Genomic DNA, 19,272 nt, shown 5'->3' on the forward strand with positions numbered 1-19,272 from the left:
TTTGAATTGTAACAATAGTTTATTTAATTTTTTATAAAGTTTTGACATTGTACAAATTAAATAACCAGATTATAACTTAAAATTTAACTTTTATTTGGTTGATACATTGAATTATATAACTCAGATTTCAGTAGCATTGAGATTTATTTGCTCTAGGTAAAGGAAGTTTATAATACTGTATATCCTGTTTGTTTCCGTACCTTTTTTCACCTGAGATTCCACGAGTTAGAACAAAAAATTTGGTTGCTCCACATTTATTGGTAAAATTTTAATTAGTAGCTTATTATTTCATTTATTTGTTCAATTAAACATAAAGTAGAAAATTTGTTTATTAATGTAACTTTTGAAAGTGTCAATTTAAATTTTTTAAGGTGTTTAAAATTAAAAGTGGAATCTTAGGCTAAATTCACGTGAGTAAAAATTAATTAATCTAATCTATTTTGAGAAAATCAGTAAAATTTGTTCATTATTTTAAAAATTAGGTCTTGTCAAAAAGAAAACATAATTCAGAGTATAGGTTTGGTAGTAATAAGTTTTTTATTGTTTAACATTCTTTTATTTTGTAAACTTGAAAAGTTTTCAATAAACGTAATCAGATGCAATGTATTTTATTTATTGCCAACGCATTGTCAACTTAATGAAAATGGTAAATTTGTTAGTTTAGGATCCAGAGTAGAATGATGAATATTTTTATTAGACAAGAGGCAAAATCCTTCTTGGAAAATAAGAGTATCAAATGATTCTATCTCTGAAGTGGGGTTTCGGTGCGGATACAATCAAAGTAGACAAACGAAACGCCCCAGACCTCACTATAGAGCTCATGCGACCAATAATACCCTCAGAAAAAATATATTGCTTCAATAAGTGAGATGTACTGTATTTTCATTTTTGACTTCAGATACTTTCATTTTTGATTCCAACGATAAATAATATTTATGATTTCAACAAGTGAATATCAGCATGAAGGGTAATATGGATAGAATAATGATATTGCTTGAATAAGTAAGATGTACTGTCATTTTTCATTTCAACGATAAATATAAATGATTTCAACAAATAAATATAAACATAAAAGACACAACTTAGAACTATTTTAAAAATAGTTTAATGCTCAGTTTTTGGTGAATCGTTGAGCAATAGAGGCTAATGAAGCAGAGAACGTTCTGAGTGTCCTGGGAATGCTCTCAACAGAAAACCAAAGATGGCCGGCCTCAGGCAGGTAGCCAGCCTCTCTCAGCTGGTCGATGGCGTTTTTGGCCACTGTGCCATCATCCAATACGAGCAGCGACTCCACCCACACTCCATACACCTTGCATTGGGCCAGTTTAGATGTGAGTTGCAGTTCCACAGTTCTCCTCACAATCTGTTCGGGAATCAAGTCGCCTTTGAATGCAGATAGCAAGCCGACCGCTCTAGAGTGCAAGTTGGGAGATTGTGTGATAAGGCACAACCAGACGATTGGCGAAAGTCCACCCAAATACGCAAGTCGATCAACAACCTTCTCAACTGACGTTTCATCCACCTTAGTTTCCACAAATACTTTGGATATGTGCTCCAATACATTTCCACAATCAAGCGATATCATTTTTTCGATCAACTGTAGATGAGGATGAATTTCAGAGATTGAATCTGAAAAAGGTGGCCAACAAGACAAAAGTTGCTGCACGACCATTAGTTCATCAGGAGTGTTCTTTTCTTTCAAAACTCTCACAAATAAATTGTAGCGAGCATTCTCGTCAACGATTTCTTCACAGTTGATTGGATGGCCCAGTACCGCTATTGTGATCATCAGCAGTTTTTCGTTGGTGCCAGTTTCACCCACCCTCTGCATGAGAGAAGCTGCGAAAACGCGCAAGTTCGGAGGAAGCTGAGAATTTGCGGCAAGTTCTTGTACAAGTGACGGCCATTCAGCATCACGCAAGTCTCTCTTCATACAGCTGTCAATTCGTTCCAATAAAACACTGATTGAATCAAAGTCTGTGACCTCAACAAGTTTCAAAAGTTTTGTTATCATTTCTGGAATCGAGACACTCTTGAAACATTTCTTTTCAAGAACAACGAAAGGTACATTCTTGTTCATAACAGCTGTTTCAACAATCGACGGGATACTCTCCTCATTTCCGCAGTTAACATCAAGTTCGCATAGGACATTTTTCAAACCCTCATCCACTGAACTGAATTCTATTGAATCCCATGTCTCACCAAGGTTTTCCAGCCAAGTTTCCAATGAGTTCTGAACTGTTCCATATGTTTCAATGTTTTGTTGAAGTTGGCAAAACGCTATCGCATCAGTAATGAATTGCTTTCGTTTATCAGGATCGATTAGTTCAGCACATTTCCTTGAGAAAACACATGATTTCAGGAAATTGAGGAGGTCCTCAGCAGAAAGCTTTGTCCAAAATGATTTCAGAACCTCAAAGTGCGACACGCTTTTGTCTTCAGATGAGAATCCCAGGCACTGTAACACGAAAGTAACATTGAATAGAATACCGTATAGTTAGATAAAAATATGACTTGAAACTATTTGAATTATGATACTGAATCTGACTGATGATATGATCCATGATTTTGAACCGCATTATTATTAACAACGAATGAACTATTTCTTAAATTGTAAAGAAGATGCGATCATTGTTTGAAAAGTTATGAGTGTATAGTTTATCTGTTTATTGTTTTCGAGGGTTAAATGAGAGGTTTTTGAGGAAGCCTGTAGAAAGCTCTAGGGTTGGGTCAACTTTTTGTATTTAACTTGTCCTGTACTCCACAATGGTGACTGGACTGTAAAAGAATGGAATAAAAATACTTTCTTTGCACAATGTAGGAGAATGTTTTAGTCAATGTTGCATATTTATGATCGATTAGAAAAATTACTAATTATTTATTTATACATTACAACAATATGGGAGAAAATTCGAAAAATTGCTCCGCAAGAAAGTTCTAAACTGATTAAGGTTTGATAATAAAGTAACTTTCATGAGTACGTCTCCAAGAGTAGGACTAAGTCTGTGTATAATCAGTTGAGACTTGGCCCTCCATCGGAAGAAATTACAAGGTTGCCAATTCGTGTAAAATTGTAAATTTCCAATTCAACGTCAGAATTGGATGTAAAATATCATTCCCAATATCCTAGTAGTATTATTATTAGCGTATGGCTTTGAATGGTGGGGAGACCCAAGGGTAGTTCCACCTCGCCGTATATAGTCCAAAGTTCCCTAATGGGAAACCGGATACTAAGGTTATAGTGTGCACAATACTTTAAATTTACACTTTTCACTTCGGAATAAAGTTCATTTTGATGTTAAAAAGTCCAAACATATACAAAACCGAAACAAAACAAAACCACTAAGCCAAATTTAGAAAATATTAAATTTTGACAATAAATTTAGAGCCGAAAATTTATAGCACGTTACAATTTTGCCATGGCAACCATATGGCAAAGTGGTGCTAAAAAAGTTTCAGGGTTGAAGGACTAAAAGGAAATTCAAATTTTATGATAAAATTGGAAACATTGCGAAGATTTGTTTTTCTTTTGAATATCACTTCTCTCAGAAACATGGGGCGCCGTAATGCGTAATAATTTTATTTCAAATTAATGGGGAAAATGTCTCCTTTCTATTGGTGTCTGGATCATTTTTATCCGATCAATAATTCAATTTTATCATAAAAGTTGAATTTCCTTTTAATCCTTCAACCCTGAAACTTTTAGCACTACTAGGATATCGGGGATGATAATCTACACTCAATTCTGATGTTGGATTGGAAATTTGAGAAAGTTGCAATTTTACATGATTTGGCAACCCTGTAATTTCTTCGGATGGAGGGCCAAGTTTCAACTTATTTGACACAGACTATAAATGTACCAATATATAATTTTTTCAACAAAATCTTCTTACCTAATCTAAAACTAATCTATAACCAAAACGAGATGTAATTTCTCAAGTAGATGTGTTCACCAAGAGCCTACAATAGCTAAGAATAGAAAATACAATGTTAATAGAACTTTCTAATTCAGCTTGGAGTATTAATTGTTTTTATGAATGTATTTTATTCTCAACTTACGTTGTAGAAGAAATCAGATATCATCATGTCTGTGTACAGTTGGCTGGTTGTCAAATCACCTCTGAGGTGGGCCGGCAGCGCTTTGAAAAGTTTGACAATGTTTGCTGCACTATCTCTATTTAATGCTGGTCTCAGGGCAGTCAACGGATTCGATCTTAGCAGACACCTATAGTCGATTGCTGTAACGAAAAAAATAATTATGGCTAATAGCTTTAATAATCTTTATTTTTTGTAATTCTTCAATAATTCTAGTTTTGAAATTAATTCTACCTTTATAGTGAGAACTACAAAGCATGTCAATTTTATGTAATAATTCATTCTAATTCTACAGAAATTGAATCTGAAGACTCATCTTGTGGATGAGTCTACATCAAAGGGTCAGTCAGAACAGACTTGACTTGAGTCAAGTCTACATCAAATCTGCTCCATCACAGACTCATCCACAGGAAAAAGATAAATTGTAGTTTCTAAAACATTTCACAGAAATAATAGTTAATTAATTTAAATGTATTTATCTTAGGATGCACATTAGAAATCGTTACAACAGTATAAAAAGATACATTTAAATATATAAATTACATTGAAATAAAATAATTTTTTACAATCTATAATGTGTAGATTGAAGTCACTCAATTTTATTTATTTATTTATACATAGGTTACAATATCATTCTCAACTATGAATGATTGGGAAAGGAACAACAGGCTTAAAGCCCAAAACTGTTTCTTTCCCAAATTTAGGTAGAAACTGTCCAAAATAGGTTATGTTTACACTTCACGATTTTTGTCCAATTTTGAGTCCAAAATATTTATAAACTAGGAATTTAGAATTTAGGAAAGTTGAAAACCAATATGCTTATTTTCACAATATAACTCATAATTTTATTCTTCCACTTGCTATTTCTAAATACCGTAACTCATTATAATTTAGATTTACAATGCAGGAATAAGCAATACGGTTCTATATTAACATTAGCAGAGTGTTCGTGCTTCGCTACAGGAATTGAAGGATAAAACATGATTTTGTGATAGAAAAATAAAAATCTTAGTACCCTTTTTGAAATATTTAATCACAACATGTTTCTTGAACTTGGACTTTAATCAACATGTTTCTAGGGTACTAAGATTTTTATTTTTCTTTCTATTTCTATAAAAGTAGCCCTATACAGAAAAGATATAATTTTGTGATATATAAGCAACAAACTCGGGCGCTGGCTTTTCTCAAGATATGGAATTTTTAATTCTAAAAGCCCATGATTTTGATTTTCTCTCACTTCTACTATAACTTGTGATTGAAAAAAGTGCAATAATATTCGTACCTGATGATGTTGCTTTCACTTTTTTCAACAATTTGATGTGATCTTTTGGCAGCATTCCATCAATTAATGTTTTTTCAGCCACGCTCTGCAAAACTGTGTAGTAGGCTATCATGAGCTGGTGATTAGTTCCATTCAAATTTTGGAAAACTGATTCTTCAAGTCTGTAAAATTGAAATATGGTATTTCACTATTCTATAAGATTTTCTATGAGAATTGTTTTTCATCAAACAAAAATGTAATATTATCATTGAACAATGTTGATATAAAGGCATAATAATTTCGTATTAATTACAAATAAACTGGGAATGAAACTGAAAATGAAACAAATTCAAATTACACAATTAATACGTTTTCGTGAATGTGTTGATCCCTTACTAACTGTGAATTATTCTAACTAAATGTGAATTATACGGAATGATAATAATAATATCGAGTGGCCTGGCTGGCTCAGGTCTGGTGTCAGAGTTTTCAGGTCGCAACTGATCAATTTCAGGGTTTCGAACATTACCTAACGACTGGTTTTTTAGGCAGCCGGAAACGACGATTAACGTGTCCCTGAGAAACACGGGAGTGGCCCGAGAAAAATATCTTGCCCGAGCTGGGATTCGAACCCGGGCCTCTGGATTATAATCTTACATTATGGAAGAATAATCTTGACACTGTTAACTTGAATTATCAGCATCGAAATTCATACTGCAAACTTTCATTTGAAATATAATATGCAGTCATTATTGATAGTTAAAATAATAACGACTGCATATGTGTAGGTAGTTGAGGTAAATACCCGATAAATCTGATCTTATAGAGTTGAATAAGGTTTTCTCTTGATTTCTTATCATATTTATTTCAAGTATAATAACTCAATAACTCAATAAATCAATAACAAATTATGAAGATCTCTACACGTTTCGAGCATTAGAAAATCATGAGGACTCGAGTCAAGGCAGATTATAATTTTTATAGCAGGGACATTCAAATGGACAGGAAAAATCATAGTCTGATGCCTCGAAAAAGAAAACTAATTATAATATTTTAAAAATGAATTAACAAGGAATTTATCCGCAATAAAAGGTTTTAGACCAAAGTTATCATCTGCGATATAACTTGTCATTTCTTCTAGCATGAATTTTCGAGAGCTGAGGTGTTCGTGATCCATAATATTTTATCTAAATGACATCAGATCATTGAAACACAGTAGGCCAATCGGGCAACAGAGGAATGGGGAAATAAATATGGAAGTAGAAACTTGAAATACTTTGCCATCACTCACACACGATAAAACAAACAATTCACTAAAGTGTAAGAGTACCTATAAATTAATAAGAAGTTAGCAATCACATATTGAAAGCAATAATTATATAGAGATCAAGAAGATAAACTAATAAAAAGTTCAAAGTAAGTAGATCACTGACCTTTTAATTACAAGTTCAGAGTCTTCCTGAAGGAGTGAAGTGAGTCGGTTGTCAGATATGTGCTCAATGGCCAATTGCGAGTCACCAGTTAGAAGCATTGCGATCACGTGGTTCAGAGCTACCTCCAATCCAGGCACTCCGTACAAAGAACCCAGCTCCAGAGCTAGCTCAACCTTTTCCCACTCTTGACAACTGTACAATAACACAGAAATTGCAAATTCAACATTCTATCGAAAATAATTTATTAAGGAATCTTATCTTTAGACGAATTTCATTATACTGTACTCGTATAAGCGATTCTATTTTAAGAATTAAATTAGAAGAAAGATAGAATAAATAAAGCTACTTGAACTTGAACTTCTAAACGATTTTTTTTTTTTGAACTTCTTAACGATTTTCAAGATCTACCTTGGCCAAATTCGCTTTGTTTGCATAGCAAGCAAGAGCTAGAATCCTTTATCCTTCTAGAATTTTCGTTTCGCTTCGATCTTTTTGTTTTAAATTTCATAATAGCGGATTTAATTCCTAATAAATCTAATTTCATGGCGGATATCAACAACAAAAATTAATCTGAATTCATCAATTCAGTTGTTTCTGCTATTGGTTGTTTGGCAAACTCCTTCTTATAAATATTTTATAACAATAGTTAACAAATGTTCAACGTTCAATATGACTTCTCCGAGTTGATACGATAGTATGCCACATGTCAGCACCAATTACAATGACTTGTAGCAATGCTTATTTGCATTAAATACAAGCTTCTTAAATAATACAGAGATTGGGTGTCTCTGTTTTTAATCTTTTTCTTTGCTATTAAATGAAAATTACCAAGGAAATTGAAGAGTTGAAAGCTAGTTATGGTTGCAATTATATTTTTGAATGTAGTTTATATGATGATATAAAATATTGTATTTGAATGTTTTCAATAAGATGCTTATAATGTTGGACTAATATTGTTTTTTTTTAGTTTCTGTTTATGTACAGTACTCGTAAATAAATTATCGGTTGTATATAATACTATGTTTCTTAAAATGTATTAATTCAGGGCTACTTTCTTTTATTTATAAAATAGAATTATAGTACCCTCTGAATTCAATAAAATTATAAATTAAGAATACAAATTATAACTACTAGTTTTAGTGTTCACACCATCGTCAGGTTATAAAAATAAATTTCAAAATCAATATTTTATAATCTTAATTTATTAATTTTAAAGGGTACTATAATTATATTTTATAAACTATGATTGTTTGGTATTTTGTCCAACCAATCTTTGAAATTGAGTTACACAATTCGAATCTGACAATCAGAAGTTTCATGGCTTCTTACTTAATAAAATATGTAATATGATTATGTTGTCTTACTCACATGGCAAGTCCAAGGATGGAATCATATTTGTACTGAGTATCCTTTGTGAATCTATCCAAATTGACGCCACAATCGAGTTCTTTCATTTTCTCAGTCTGAACGAAATTTTCCAACTTGAGTTTGTACTTTTGAATTAAACTATCGATGTCACCATCGTGCTTTGGTCCAGTAAGTGCTGCATTTACAACCTGCAAAAAGCAAGATAATAATTCATTCATTTTTTTAATACTCTACAAGAATTTTAAAATTTCAACTAACGAAGTTTGATAGAACCTCTTATTTCTTTATTAAATCTCTTACAGAATATTAAGACTTTATAATAATGAAAATATATTCAATGGATTAAACAGTAGAAAGTGGATTGTACTTACATCTTCTGGAAGCATGGAGAAGACATCTTTATGCTGGTGAATTATGTGACTGATTGAATAGAAATAGAGAGCGAGCTGGAGAGAGACCTGCGTCTGAGGCAGATTGGAGAAGCACTGCTCGGCGGCCGATGCATCACTCAATGAAAAGAGATAGCCGAGACCCAGTTGGCAATCCTCACTCATTACCAGTTGACTAGCTTGAATCAAAACTGCACAAACACAACATAATTAATACTTGACTCAAAACTGGTCAAACACATAAAACTGGCCACTAACGGTAGGACATGCATGCTCATCAGTACAGGCATATCTCAAAATCATTGATAGATGTTCATTGATGCACTTGATTATTGAGATATTTCAAAAATGTGCACTGCACAATTCAGTACATTCCATAAAATATCCTATTTTTTATTTGCTGACGTTGATACCCACATGAGTTCTAGGCTTGTATGTGGGTAATGAGGCGGATGATAATGAGAGATGAATGGACCTATAGTTTTAGGTGAGTTCCGAACCACCGGGAAGCGATTTTACAACTCATGAATCATATTTTTTAGAGGAGTTGGCTAAGGTCACACTTCAATGGTAGAGATATTTTTAAAAAATGTGCACAATTCAGTACACATTTCATGGAATATCACAGAAATTATTGCCATATCTCATAAATCATTGGCTAGATAATTTTTTTGGTGGCACCAATGTGTATTAGAACGGTCAAATCTTAAATAAAATTTTACAATAGTATTCTCATAATGAAGAATCAAAAATATATCTCAATATTCATATTGAGAAATATTGGAGGAGGAAAAATTGAAAATGTGAGATACTACAATATTTAAATGGCCAATTTCAATTAGGAATAGGAAAAACTACAAATCTATGAAACTGTTATAAAGCCAGGCTGAAAGTACGTCAAAGAAAGCGCTGGCTGGAGGATGTAGAAGATGATCTTCGGAAAATAGGCGTTAGGGGATGGAGACGCAAGGTTCCTCTCTGCCGACAGAGAGGAGAGGAGTGGAGAGGCATTCTAGAGGAGGCCAAGGCCCTGGATGGGCTGTAGCGCCATGGAGTAGGTAGCCTAAGTAAGAATGAAAAAATAGAATATTTAAAAATAATACGAACCGTTATTGATAGAGCTACGAGAATACTATAGTGAAATCACCAATTAGTCGTGCATTTAAAAAATATACTAACCGTTATTGATAGAATTATGAGAGCTGGGACTCTGAGTCTCTTGTTCGAGAATCACGGATTGAAGCAGCTTCTGTACAAGAGAGAGCTGCTTCATTTTGTGGCTGCTTCTGATCAGCTGATCTTCATCTTGCAGGAAGGAGGGGGTGAGGGTGCTGCGGTGGCAGCCGGGGTGGAGGGGCGCAAAGAAGCTGGCGAATCCTTGCTTTTTCAACTCACTGTTTTCAAGTAACGTCGGCCTGCTAGCTGTCTCACTCACTCTGAAATTAACGTAACAGATATTGATGAGGAATTGATAACGGAATTTGTCATTTAAGTGATGTCATTGAATAAAATTTGATTTGAAGATCTGTTTGAATTCAATTAAACCCTCATGTCCAGTTTCACCAAGCTCGGTCAAGACATTTGAACATGATCAAACTGGGTATGCTTTACAGGAGTGCACTGTAGTTATCAATAGTAACTACTGCCTTAGAAATCATATATTTTAGTGTACTCGTGTATACAGTCACCTATAGACATGCTCAAATGTCTCGACTGAGTTTGGTGTATAAATCTTTATAAATAGCTGTATTACTTCAGTGAAAAATGATTTTTTTATAAATGGCAGATAAGTAATATTAGAGGCTTAGAAATGATTTTATTTCAGCCTCTCCACAATCACTATATTACATTGACAACCTTGACATCAAAATTTAATGATTTTACAATTTTGTATCAACCTGACAACGGTCTCATGACCATATTTTCCTTCGAATAAGTATTTGTGTGCGCCTATATACGCCATACGCTGAAAAATCATCAAACAATAGAAATTTGAACAATTGATAGACGTTAAATGAATAAGATCAGATCCACTTAAAAGTACATTATTACTAATTTACAAACTCACTTTAATTTTCTATCATTATATTTATACTGTGAATTGAGCGAAAAATCAAGGAATTTATTGAACTTGAAGAGCAAAATTTGGGTATTGAGTATCTGATATTATTTGTGCTTTCAAATAAAGATCGAACAACATCTTTATCTTGTTATCTGAAGTGATCTTGTAAACTGAACTTTAGTTTTGTGATAGTGAATAAACGATTCTCCATTAGTAAGAAACATTATAAACTCTATTCTAAAAAAAAATTCTGGAAGTAGCGGGATGTCAACGTTAGTAGACAGAAGGTTGATCACTCACAGGTGTAAGATTCGAAGTGGAGGGGGGAACGCCAGCGTGACGTCACGTGTAGTGAAAATGTGATTGAGTTACCACACTGAGCATACAGTTTATTCACTGTATCTTCAAATAAATCGTCGTTTATTGCCTTCAAGATTGACCAAGAACTTTAAAATTATCCATACTTATAGCGAATGATTCACCGATTCTAATGATGTTGTTAAATATTCCAAGTTCATTCAACTTGTATGAATAAAATAAATTTGAAAGTTTTTCAAGAATCTAAAAACGTGACACGAAAAATTTATAAGCTGGAAAAGCGTTAGTAGACAACGTTATACTACTATAATTTCAGATTAACGCATGAAAAATATTGAAAAATTAATGCATTGCAATAAACCGATCCCGATGAATTTCGTTCATATAAATGCACTGAACACATGCTGGTATCGAGCACATGTTCTACGAGAATCAAAATATCTTATCCCCGAAATTTACAAGCTGATGTATAGCCAAACTACAAAATATGAACACGACCTAGAAGATGAAGAAACCTTAAGGGTTTGAAAAGGAAAGTTAGGAGGAGGGGTTTTTGCTTTTATATGGCAAAATGCTTGTATTATTTAAATGTTTTGATAATTATTGTAAGGCAGAAACAGAACGCTTGCATGTCAGAAAATGTTTGTGTTATATAATTTGACTATACGTTACCGTATGATTTTCAAGAATGCGATATTTTGCCTACTCTGTACTACAGCCTACGTCACGGCTGCAGTTCCCCCACTCCAATTGCATTTCAACTAAAATACTATAGATGAGTGACCAACCTTCTGTCTACTAACTTTGGCGGGATGTAGCTTTGAATAATAATCGTCGTAGACCTTAACGTAGAAAAAGTGAATGAAACCATAAAAATAGTAACTATGGTGCCCATTCACCTGAAATGTTTATCTAACCAATATTTGTTGGTAACTATACAATTAATTATTGTCTTAGAAACTTACTGAAGTCAAAGCGTCGACAAATTCATCGTCTTGGTCCAAAGAAGAGTAAATTTCCATACTCGATAAACTTTTTGAAATTTCCTGCTGAGTTGATTCAATTTCCAAGTCGCACCTAAAAATATAAAAATAGAATAATAAATAAATGAATATAGTGAGCATCTATTCCTGTTCAATTCAATTCAATTCAATTTCTTTATTCCAATACAAAATCAATGTACAATATAGAACAGAATAATAATTATGGAATAATTATTTCCCCGCATGGACTGTTGATCCGTGCGCGGGGAAAGAGTACACAATCTATACAGGTAATACAAGTGCAAAAAAAAACAGTCAATAATTTATATTGATTCAAGCTTAACCTATAAATAAAAAAAAAAGTTAAATCCTGTAATGTACAAAATACAAACTGTATGAATGATGATTCACACAGCACAAGTACCCGACTCAGAATACTTCATCTTCTTGTGAGCTATCTGAACTGACGATTTAACAACCTTAAATAGAAAGTACAATATAAAAGCAGAATATAAATAATTGAAAATAAATAAGAGAGGCATGAAGGGCTTGGAATACAAAATCACAAACTAGTGAGGTTTGTGGTTGAGCATGTGCCAACTGCCTCGCGTCACCTATATGGCGACTCCAGCAGCGCCGCGGCGGCCACCCGGCCGATTGAGCGGAGCCAAAAACCTACTCTCTTTTTGTAGGCGGCAGCACCAAGTTCTTCTGCATCTATGATTGTTTGTGGGAGGTTTCGATAAATCAAATGGGCAAGTAGAAAGGGATTACTGTTCAGTGACGTTAAGGTTGATCTGGGAAAGTTATATCCGTAATTTATTCGGTGTCTGGTTTGATAATCATGTTGTAAGTTTGTAAAGATATTGGTTTTATTTGTTTTTATAAATGTGAGGATGGATTTCAAGTAAAGCTGGCGGATATCCAGGACCTGGAAATCGGAAAAGAGCTGGTCTGACGAGTATCTGACTGGTTTCTTTAGAATAATTTTTATAAGCGCTCTTTGCGTGACAGCCAGAGGCTCAAGCACAGCGGCCGAGGCACCGCCCCACGCCACTACACCATATTGAAGCAGCGACTGAACATACGCAAAATACACACTCCTGCACTGATCCGCAGCCAGCAACCATGCCAGCTGTGAGAAGGCATACAATAATTTCCTCAATTTCCGTTTAACATTGACAATGTGTGGGGACCAACTCATTTTGTGATCAATTGTTATTCCCAAGTAGCAATACTGCTCCACACGCTCAACCTCGTCACAGCCGCAGGCGGCCGACCGCAGATCACCACAGGAGTGTATTGCAAGCCTTCTCAGCCCAGGATCGCCATCCTGTCTAAAGTATATAGGCAGAGACTTGGTTTTTCCGACATTCAAGGATAGGGTGTTCTGGTCAAACCACCTTTTAACTTTTAGTAGGTCTGAGGAGGCCTGTTCATAGACTTCGTCCCAGGAACTACCAGACGACACTAAAACAGTGTCATCGGCGAATAACAATAGTTTCCCTTCAATATTTACTCTAGTTATGTTATTGATATAGATAGAGAATAGTAGGGGGCCCAGGGTACTACCCTGAACCACACCATACTCGATGCTTTTTGGGTCACTCTGTGTACCGTTGATGGACACAAACTGCGACCTGTTTTCCAAGTAACTAATAAACCAGTCCAGGGATTCAACGCCGGCGTGCTGGAGTTTCACTATCAATTTATGTCTATCAATAGAATCGAATGCTTTTGCCAGGTCGAGGAATGTGACAATCACCCGTTTTTTGTTGCCTATTTCTCCACTTATGTATCTTATTAATTCAAAAAGCGCGTGGGAGGTACCCCTGTCTTGTCTGAAGCCAAATTGAGAATTGGAAATTATTTTCTCACGCTCAAGGTAATTTGTGAGTTGTATTTTGACGCATTTTTCAATTATTTTTGATACCGTGCAAAGTATAGAAATTGGCCTGAAGTTTGAGGTAACATTTTTTTGTCCAGACTTAAATATAGGAACAACTTTTGCAATTTTAAAAACATTCGGAAATCTACCTGTTGTAAAACTAAGATTAATTATGTGTAGCAGAGGTAACTGTAGTGTGTTAATGCTGTTTTTAATTAACTTGGTCGGTATTCCATCCCATCCCGGAGCCGAACCGCCTCTCATACTGACCACTACCGCGATAAGCTCGTTGTGGGTGACGGGACAAAGAGCAAAGACAGCGTCCGTCGCATGGTCGGCGTCGTCCACCTCGAGTGGACCAGTCGGCTGCAGTGCCCCGGCCAACCGAGGCAAAGTATTCATTGAAGGCATTACCTATTTGTTTAATTTCAGCGGGAGAGGCCTCACCGCCGCGCTCACAGTACGCCTGCAGCGGAAATTTCGGCTTGCCCGTGGATCGACCAGAAACCTCATTAATAACATTCCAGAATTTCCTAGAGTCTCCCCCAGCTTCACTCAATTTATTCTTATAATAATTGTATTTAGAACGCTTAATAGCTGCCTTAAGTGTATTTCGGAATCGAATAAATTTTTGTCTGAGTTGATTATTGTATGGATTTCTCCTGACCTCTTTACTCAACTTGTCACGACGACGCATCGATTGCAGGAAGCCAGAGGTTATCCATGGTTTAATTTTTTTCGTTTTAGCACACACTCTTTCGGATGTTGTGAACTGCTCCAAATTTTTCTGTAGAATCTCATTGAAACTCTCAGCAGCCTCATCAACATCAGCCGCCTCGACCACCCGTCTCCAACTCTCCACTTTCAAGGCTTCATCAATTCCAGACCAGTTAATGATCTTGGAATATTGGGTGTCAATATTTCTACTCGGTTCTATCAACAAATTATTCTCTACTTCTAACCCAATTACAAAATGATCAGTTATGCTCGTTTGGAGAATGAAAGAACATGCATTGAAATGGAACGGCAATTTGATAAAGAAATGGTCTATGCATGTATTGCTATTGGGGCGCGTTATCCGGTCAATGCATGATATATAACCACATTCATATAGCATATCCAGATAGCGTTCCTCTTGCGAGTTTATATTTGGGTGAAGGATATCGCAATTTATATCGCCAGCTATGATTTTTAGATATGAAGGGTTAGTGTCGGTATGGAGTAAATTCGTTAAACTATCAATAAAGTATGGAAGAGATGAAGACGGGCTACGATAAATACAGAGAAGTTGACAAGGTGTATTGGCCCAGGTGAAATTCAAGGTCAAGCTCGTTGCTAGCCCACCAATTGAGAACTGATTACAGGTGACGGAAGATAAGCTATCATCCAAGTACACAACTATGCCATCACATTGATTCAATCCATTGTGACTTCAAAACAGTTGATACCCGTCAAGGCTCATGAGCTCACTATCCTCGTCCAACCATGCCTCGGTTAAAATTATAACATTAAATTTAGTTTTAATACCCTGCCACAATATGAGAAATTCATCAAAGTTTTTATTATAGCTACGAATATTGAGATGAAGTAATCTGAGTCTAACACAATTAATTGTTACATCTATGTTATGCTGAAAACTACTATTTAAATCATCATTGTCAGCAAATTCGGAACATTGTATCAGGACTTCATCTTGATTGTTATTATTCATGGTGAAGAACGGTGCATCATACCGCCTGATTAAAAAGTATGTTAACGGATGCTGCATATAATTTTCTAGTAAAGTATTCATTTTTGTGTGGTTTTCAAGATACAAAAATTATTATAATTATAATATATCTACGCTGTTATAAAAGTTGCTAATACTTAATATCAAAACTGAACAATTTAGAAAAAAGATAGAATAGCTAATACCTATTATACCTTATCTTTTCTAGATTCACTCTCAAACGCATAACTACATATTTGAAATTTTAAAAGTTTGATACGAGGTATCTATTTTTAAATTATTTTGTTTAAGATCAGGAGACAATTTTCATAATAATTCTTATATGTGTAATTAAGCAAACTTTAATGTATAAGGATTTTATAAAATGAGAGTAAAACGTGTACCTCACTTCCAGTGAAATGAAATTGGAGTACTAAAAGACATATTTCATTTAGAGGTTTTGTCAATGTTTATTATTTGTTTGTCAATTTATTTTAGAGGTTTTGTCAATGTTTTCATTATATTTATTTTCATACAGATTGATTAAATTTATCTATTATTTTCGTAATTCATGACAAACTGTGTTCAACAAAAATACAAGACAATAAAGAAAAATCCAATTCTCAATCTGAAATAAAGTAATACAGAACTTTTGTAGCAATGGGTGTGTATTCATTATTTTAAGTTTGAAACATTTGCAAAATAACCCGCAATATTAAAATTGACCATTAGCAGAATAACCTGCAATATTAAAATTATAATGTTCTGCAAGCTTCGGGATACTAGTAAGCAAATAATTTATTTATGAACTAGTCTAATAGTGCATAGGGCATAATTATACCTTCAATGTTCCTAGGTCTATAAGAAGCAATATTAATACTGTATTCCATTGTTTGATATTTATAGTATGATGATTTATGTTATAGTTTTTATTTATAGTTGTTTGAACGGGAATCTAATCCCGTAATTATGGCGAGCTTGTTCAATATTATGCCCTATCTCTTCTGCTGTCATCACTTTATCGAAATATGATTATTCAGTTCGGGTATTAGGACTCTATTTATCTATGTTGGATGAAGATCGACAAAATACATGTGATGAAAGATTTTTACTTTGCTATTACCAGAGACAAAATTAAGAGATCATGTTCATTCAAGCATACTGAGTGAAATAATAAAAATAAATATTCTGTACATCTGGAAAAATACTTCATATCTCCTCACCCTCAAAAACCATAAGCTATAGTAGGATTTTTTCTTGTTGTTGGATTACAAAAAAAAAGATATAAAGATAATAAACTAAAAACTAAACTTAAGAAAAAAAACAAAATTATAAAGAAAGTCTGTAGATTATGTATCCCAACTGTTTGAGTTTTGATATTGCATACAAATAGTAAGAAAGGAAAAGAATAAAAATGCTCTGCTTTACCTTGTTCTAGTCCATTACAATTACAAATTTCCGGTCGTATCACTAACTGTCTGCTTGTTCGGCTCGTGGTCGGCACGACGTCGGCTCTGGTCGAGCGCGCTGGGCTGGTCAGTGGTGGGCGGGACGGTGACGGGCCGTGCAGCCCCCGGAGGCGACGCTCTCTCGGTGAGGGCATCCAGACTGGTCACCCGGAAGGGTCGTCCTCGTGGAATTTTCCTGGCCATCACGATGCCGTCGCTCGTCCACACCGAGGCCAGTTTCTCCTGTTTGACCAAGAACCTCGCAGCGTTGAAAATTTCACGCGATTTTTGTGTCAGTTGATCGTTAATATAAATTTGGTTCTGTGGGAAATTTCTGTCAATCTCATTGGCGGTGAGGCTTTTTCGGTTACGCCTCGCACGTAGCCATTCTTGCTTGACAATCCTCGATACGAAAGCAACGAGGATGGACTGGTTCTCTCGGCCGCCCCCACGTACCGGAAGCCAATGGGCAGCGTTAATGTCCGTGCGATAATACTGTACTTGAAGTAGATCGGCTATTTTATCTATTAACGGGAGCACATTAGCACCTCTTGGGAGAACCGGGATACCGGAAATAACCACATTATTCTTCCGTGTATGCTGCTGCAGATCATTAATTTCATCTCTCAATTTTGAGTTTTCCGCGGTTAATAGTTTAATTTTACTTTCGGCACTGGAAACTTGTTGCTCAACCCCATCGAGTTTCGCTTTAAAAGACGAAAATTCACTGTTAATTTGATCAATGTTTTTCTGCATACGATCGAGTTTTTTATCATTTTCATCCCACCGCGTATTAATTTCAGCTCGTAGATCAGCTATCGCCTTAAGCACTAATGTATCCGCTTGATCTTTGTTATTTTCTAGTTTACTTGTCCCTGATACAGTATTAGAACCACATACCTCGCACCTCCAGTTTGTTTTCGCACCTCGTGTTAACGTCTCACTCACGCACGACGTATGAAACTGAGCCTGGCAAATAACGCATTTATAATCGTCCAGTTTTATTCCTTTCTCAAAGACAATGTTCTTATCACACTTTTTGCACTTGGCCATTTCCCGTCGGTGTATACGCGTATTTTAAATAATTATTTGAAAGTTAATTCGCAACAAAATAGGACACAATACCGGCAAACACAGGAACAATCAGGCGGATTGATGCACTTCGAAACTTTCAAACTGTGAACCGGAGCTCCGATAAACGATCCGACCTCATCGCCTGCCAGATAAGAACTGTTTGTTATTGTGAATAATAATACGTCAAATGTAATACTACACTAAATACTATACTTCTTCTTTTTCTTTTCCCCTTCTGCCATTACAGCGTAGGGGTCCGAGCCTCGATCCATCTCCTCCACGCTTCCCGGTCTTTCCATTCCATTCTTTTCATTCCCCTCATGGAATTTCCTCTCTCCCGACCCAGGCCTTCGAGGTAGCTCTCCCAATATATTTTCGGTCTACCTTTCCTCCGTTTTCCTTCTCTCCTGGCCTCCATCACTTGTTTTACCCCTCTACATTCCTCCATCCTGGTGACATGTCCGAACCCTAAATACTATACTAATACTAGAATGTGAAACAATATTTTAGATCATAGAATATCCGTTAAAAAAGAACATGCATTAAAATAATAGTCACCTTGTTTTCAATAGGTCTTGCAGATTTTGTGGCGTGCAATGGAGAAGAGCAAACGCTATCAGATGTTGCCGGGAATTTATCTGAGAGAATTCCGAGCACTGTCCCAACTTCTGACAGATCTCCCAGCCAATCGAATGCTCTTCTGTTACTAGTGTATTGCAGATACTGCAACAGTAACTATAATCTTTCGCCTGGAAATCGTTTCAATCAATATGAATGAGATCAATAAATAATAAAAAGTGAGCGAAATAGAAATTTATGTTTTTTTTAGAGAAAATTCAACTGATAATAAATTGCGTGGCTTCAGTCCAGTAATTCAGTTCTTAATAAGCAATGATAACAACCCTTCAAACAAATAAAACGGCAGCCTGGAGAGTTCCAAGCTTATAGCTTAACAATATTAGCTTAAAATTATATCTTAACAATAAGCTACAATTTTCATTGTTTATCATCTATCGCCACATAATTGAATAGAGAACTATTTGGATTGTTTTCCAATGCACTTCATTTTTATAGATTATCATTGTATTTCTATTCTATGAATATTAGTGAAAAATACACTAATTTAAGCACATTAGAAAGTTTACATTTGTTTAAATGTCTGAAGTTTGATAGTTGACAGGAAATGTGAAGAGCTTGATTCCTTTTCTACATGACGATCTGTCCATGAACAAATTTTTAGTGAGT

The 19,272-nt window shown here is 35.1% G+C and overlaps 1 protein-coding gene across 1 annotated transcript in view; it reads right to left on the reverse strand.

Annotated features, from left to right (window-relative positions):
* The window catches only part of LOC111045026 (neuroblastoma-amplified sequence), a 61,306-nt gene continuing 42,034 nt past the window's right edge, over positions 1–19,272 (reverse strand). The window contains exons 25-34 of the mRNA XM_039425692.1: positions 18,586–18,776; positions 11,892–12,003; positions 10,445–10,512; positions 9,726–9,982; positions 8,529–8,737; positions 8,158–8,345; positions 6,790–6,981; positions 5,378–5,538; positions 4,060–4,238; positions 1–2,458 (exon numbers count right to left, since the gene is read on the reverse strand). Coding sequence (XP_039281626.1) covers positions 1,112–2,458; positions 4,060–4,238; positions 5,378–5,538; positions 6,790–6,981; positions 8,158–8,345; positions 8,529–8,737; positions 9,726–9,982; positions 10,445–10,512; positions 11,892–12,003; positions 18,586–18,776 — 2,904 coding nt within the window. The 3' untranslated portion in view covers positions 1–1,111. The remainder of the gene's footprint in view (positions 2,459–4,059; positions 4,239–5,377; positions 5,539–6,789; positions 6,982–8,157; positions 8,346–8,528; positions 8,738–9,725; positions 9,983–10,444; positions 10,513–11,891; positions 12,004–18,585; positions 18,777–19,272) is intronic.

The sequence above is a fragment of the Nilaparvata lugens genome, chromosome 4, assembly GCF_014356525.2.
Source record: "Nilaparvata lugens isolate BPH chromosome 4, ASM1435652v1, whole genome shotgun sequence".
Lineage (NCBI taxonomy): Eukaryota > Metazoa > Arthropoda > Insecta > Hemiptera > Delphacidae > Nilaparvata > Nilaparvata lugens.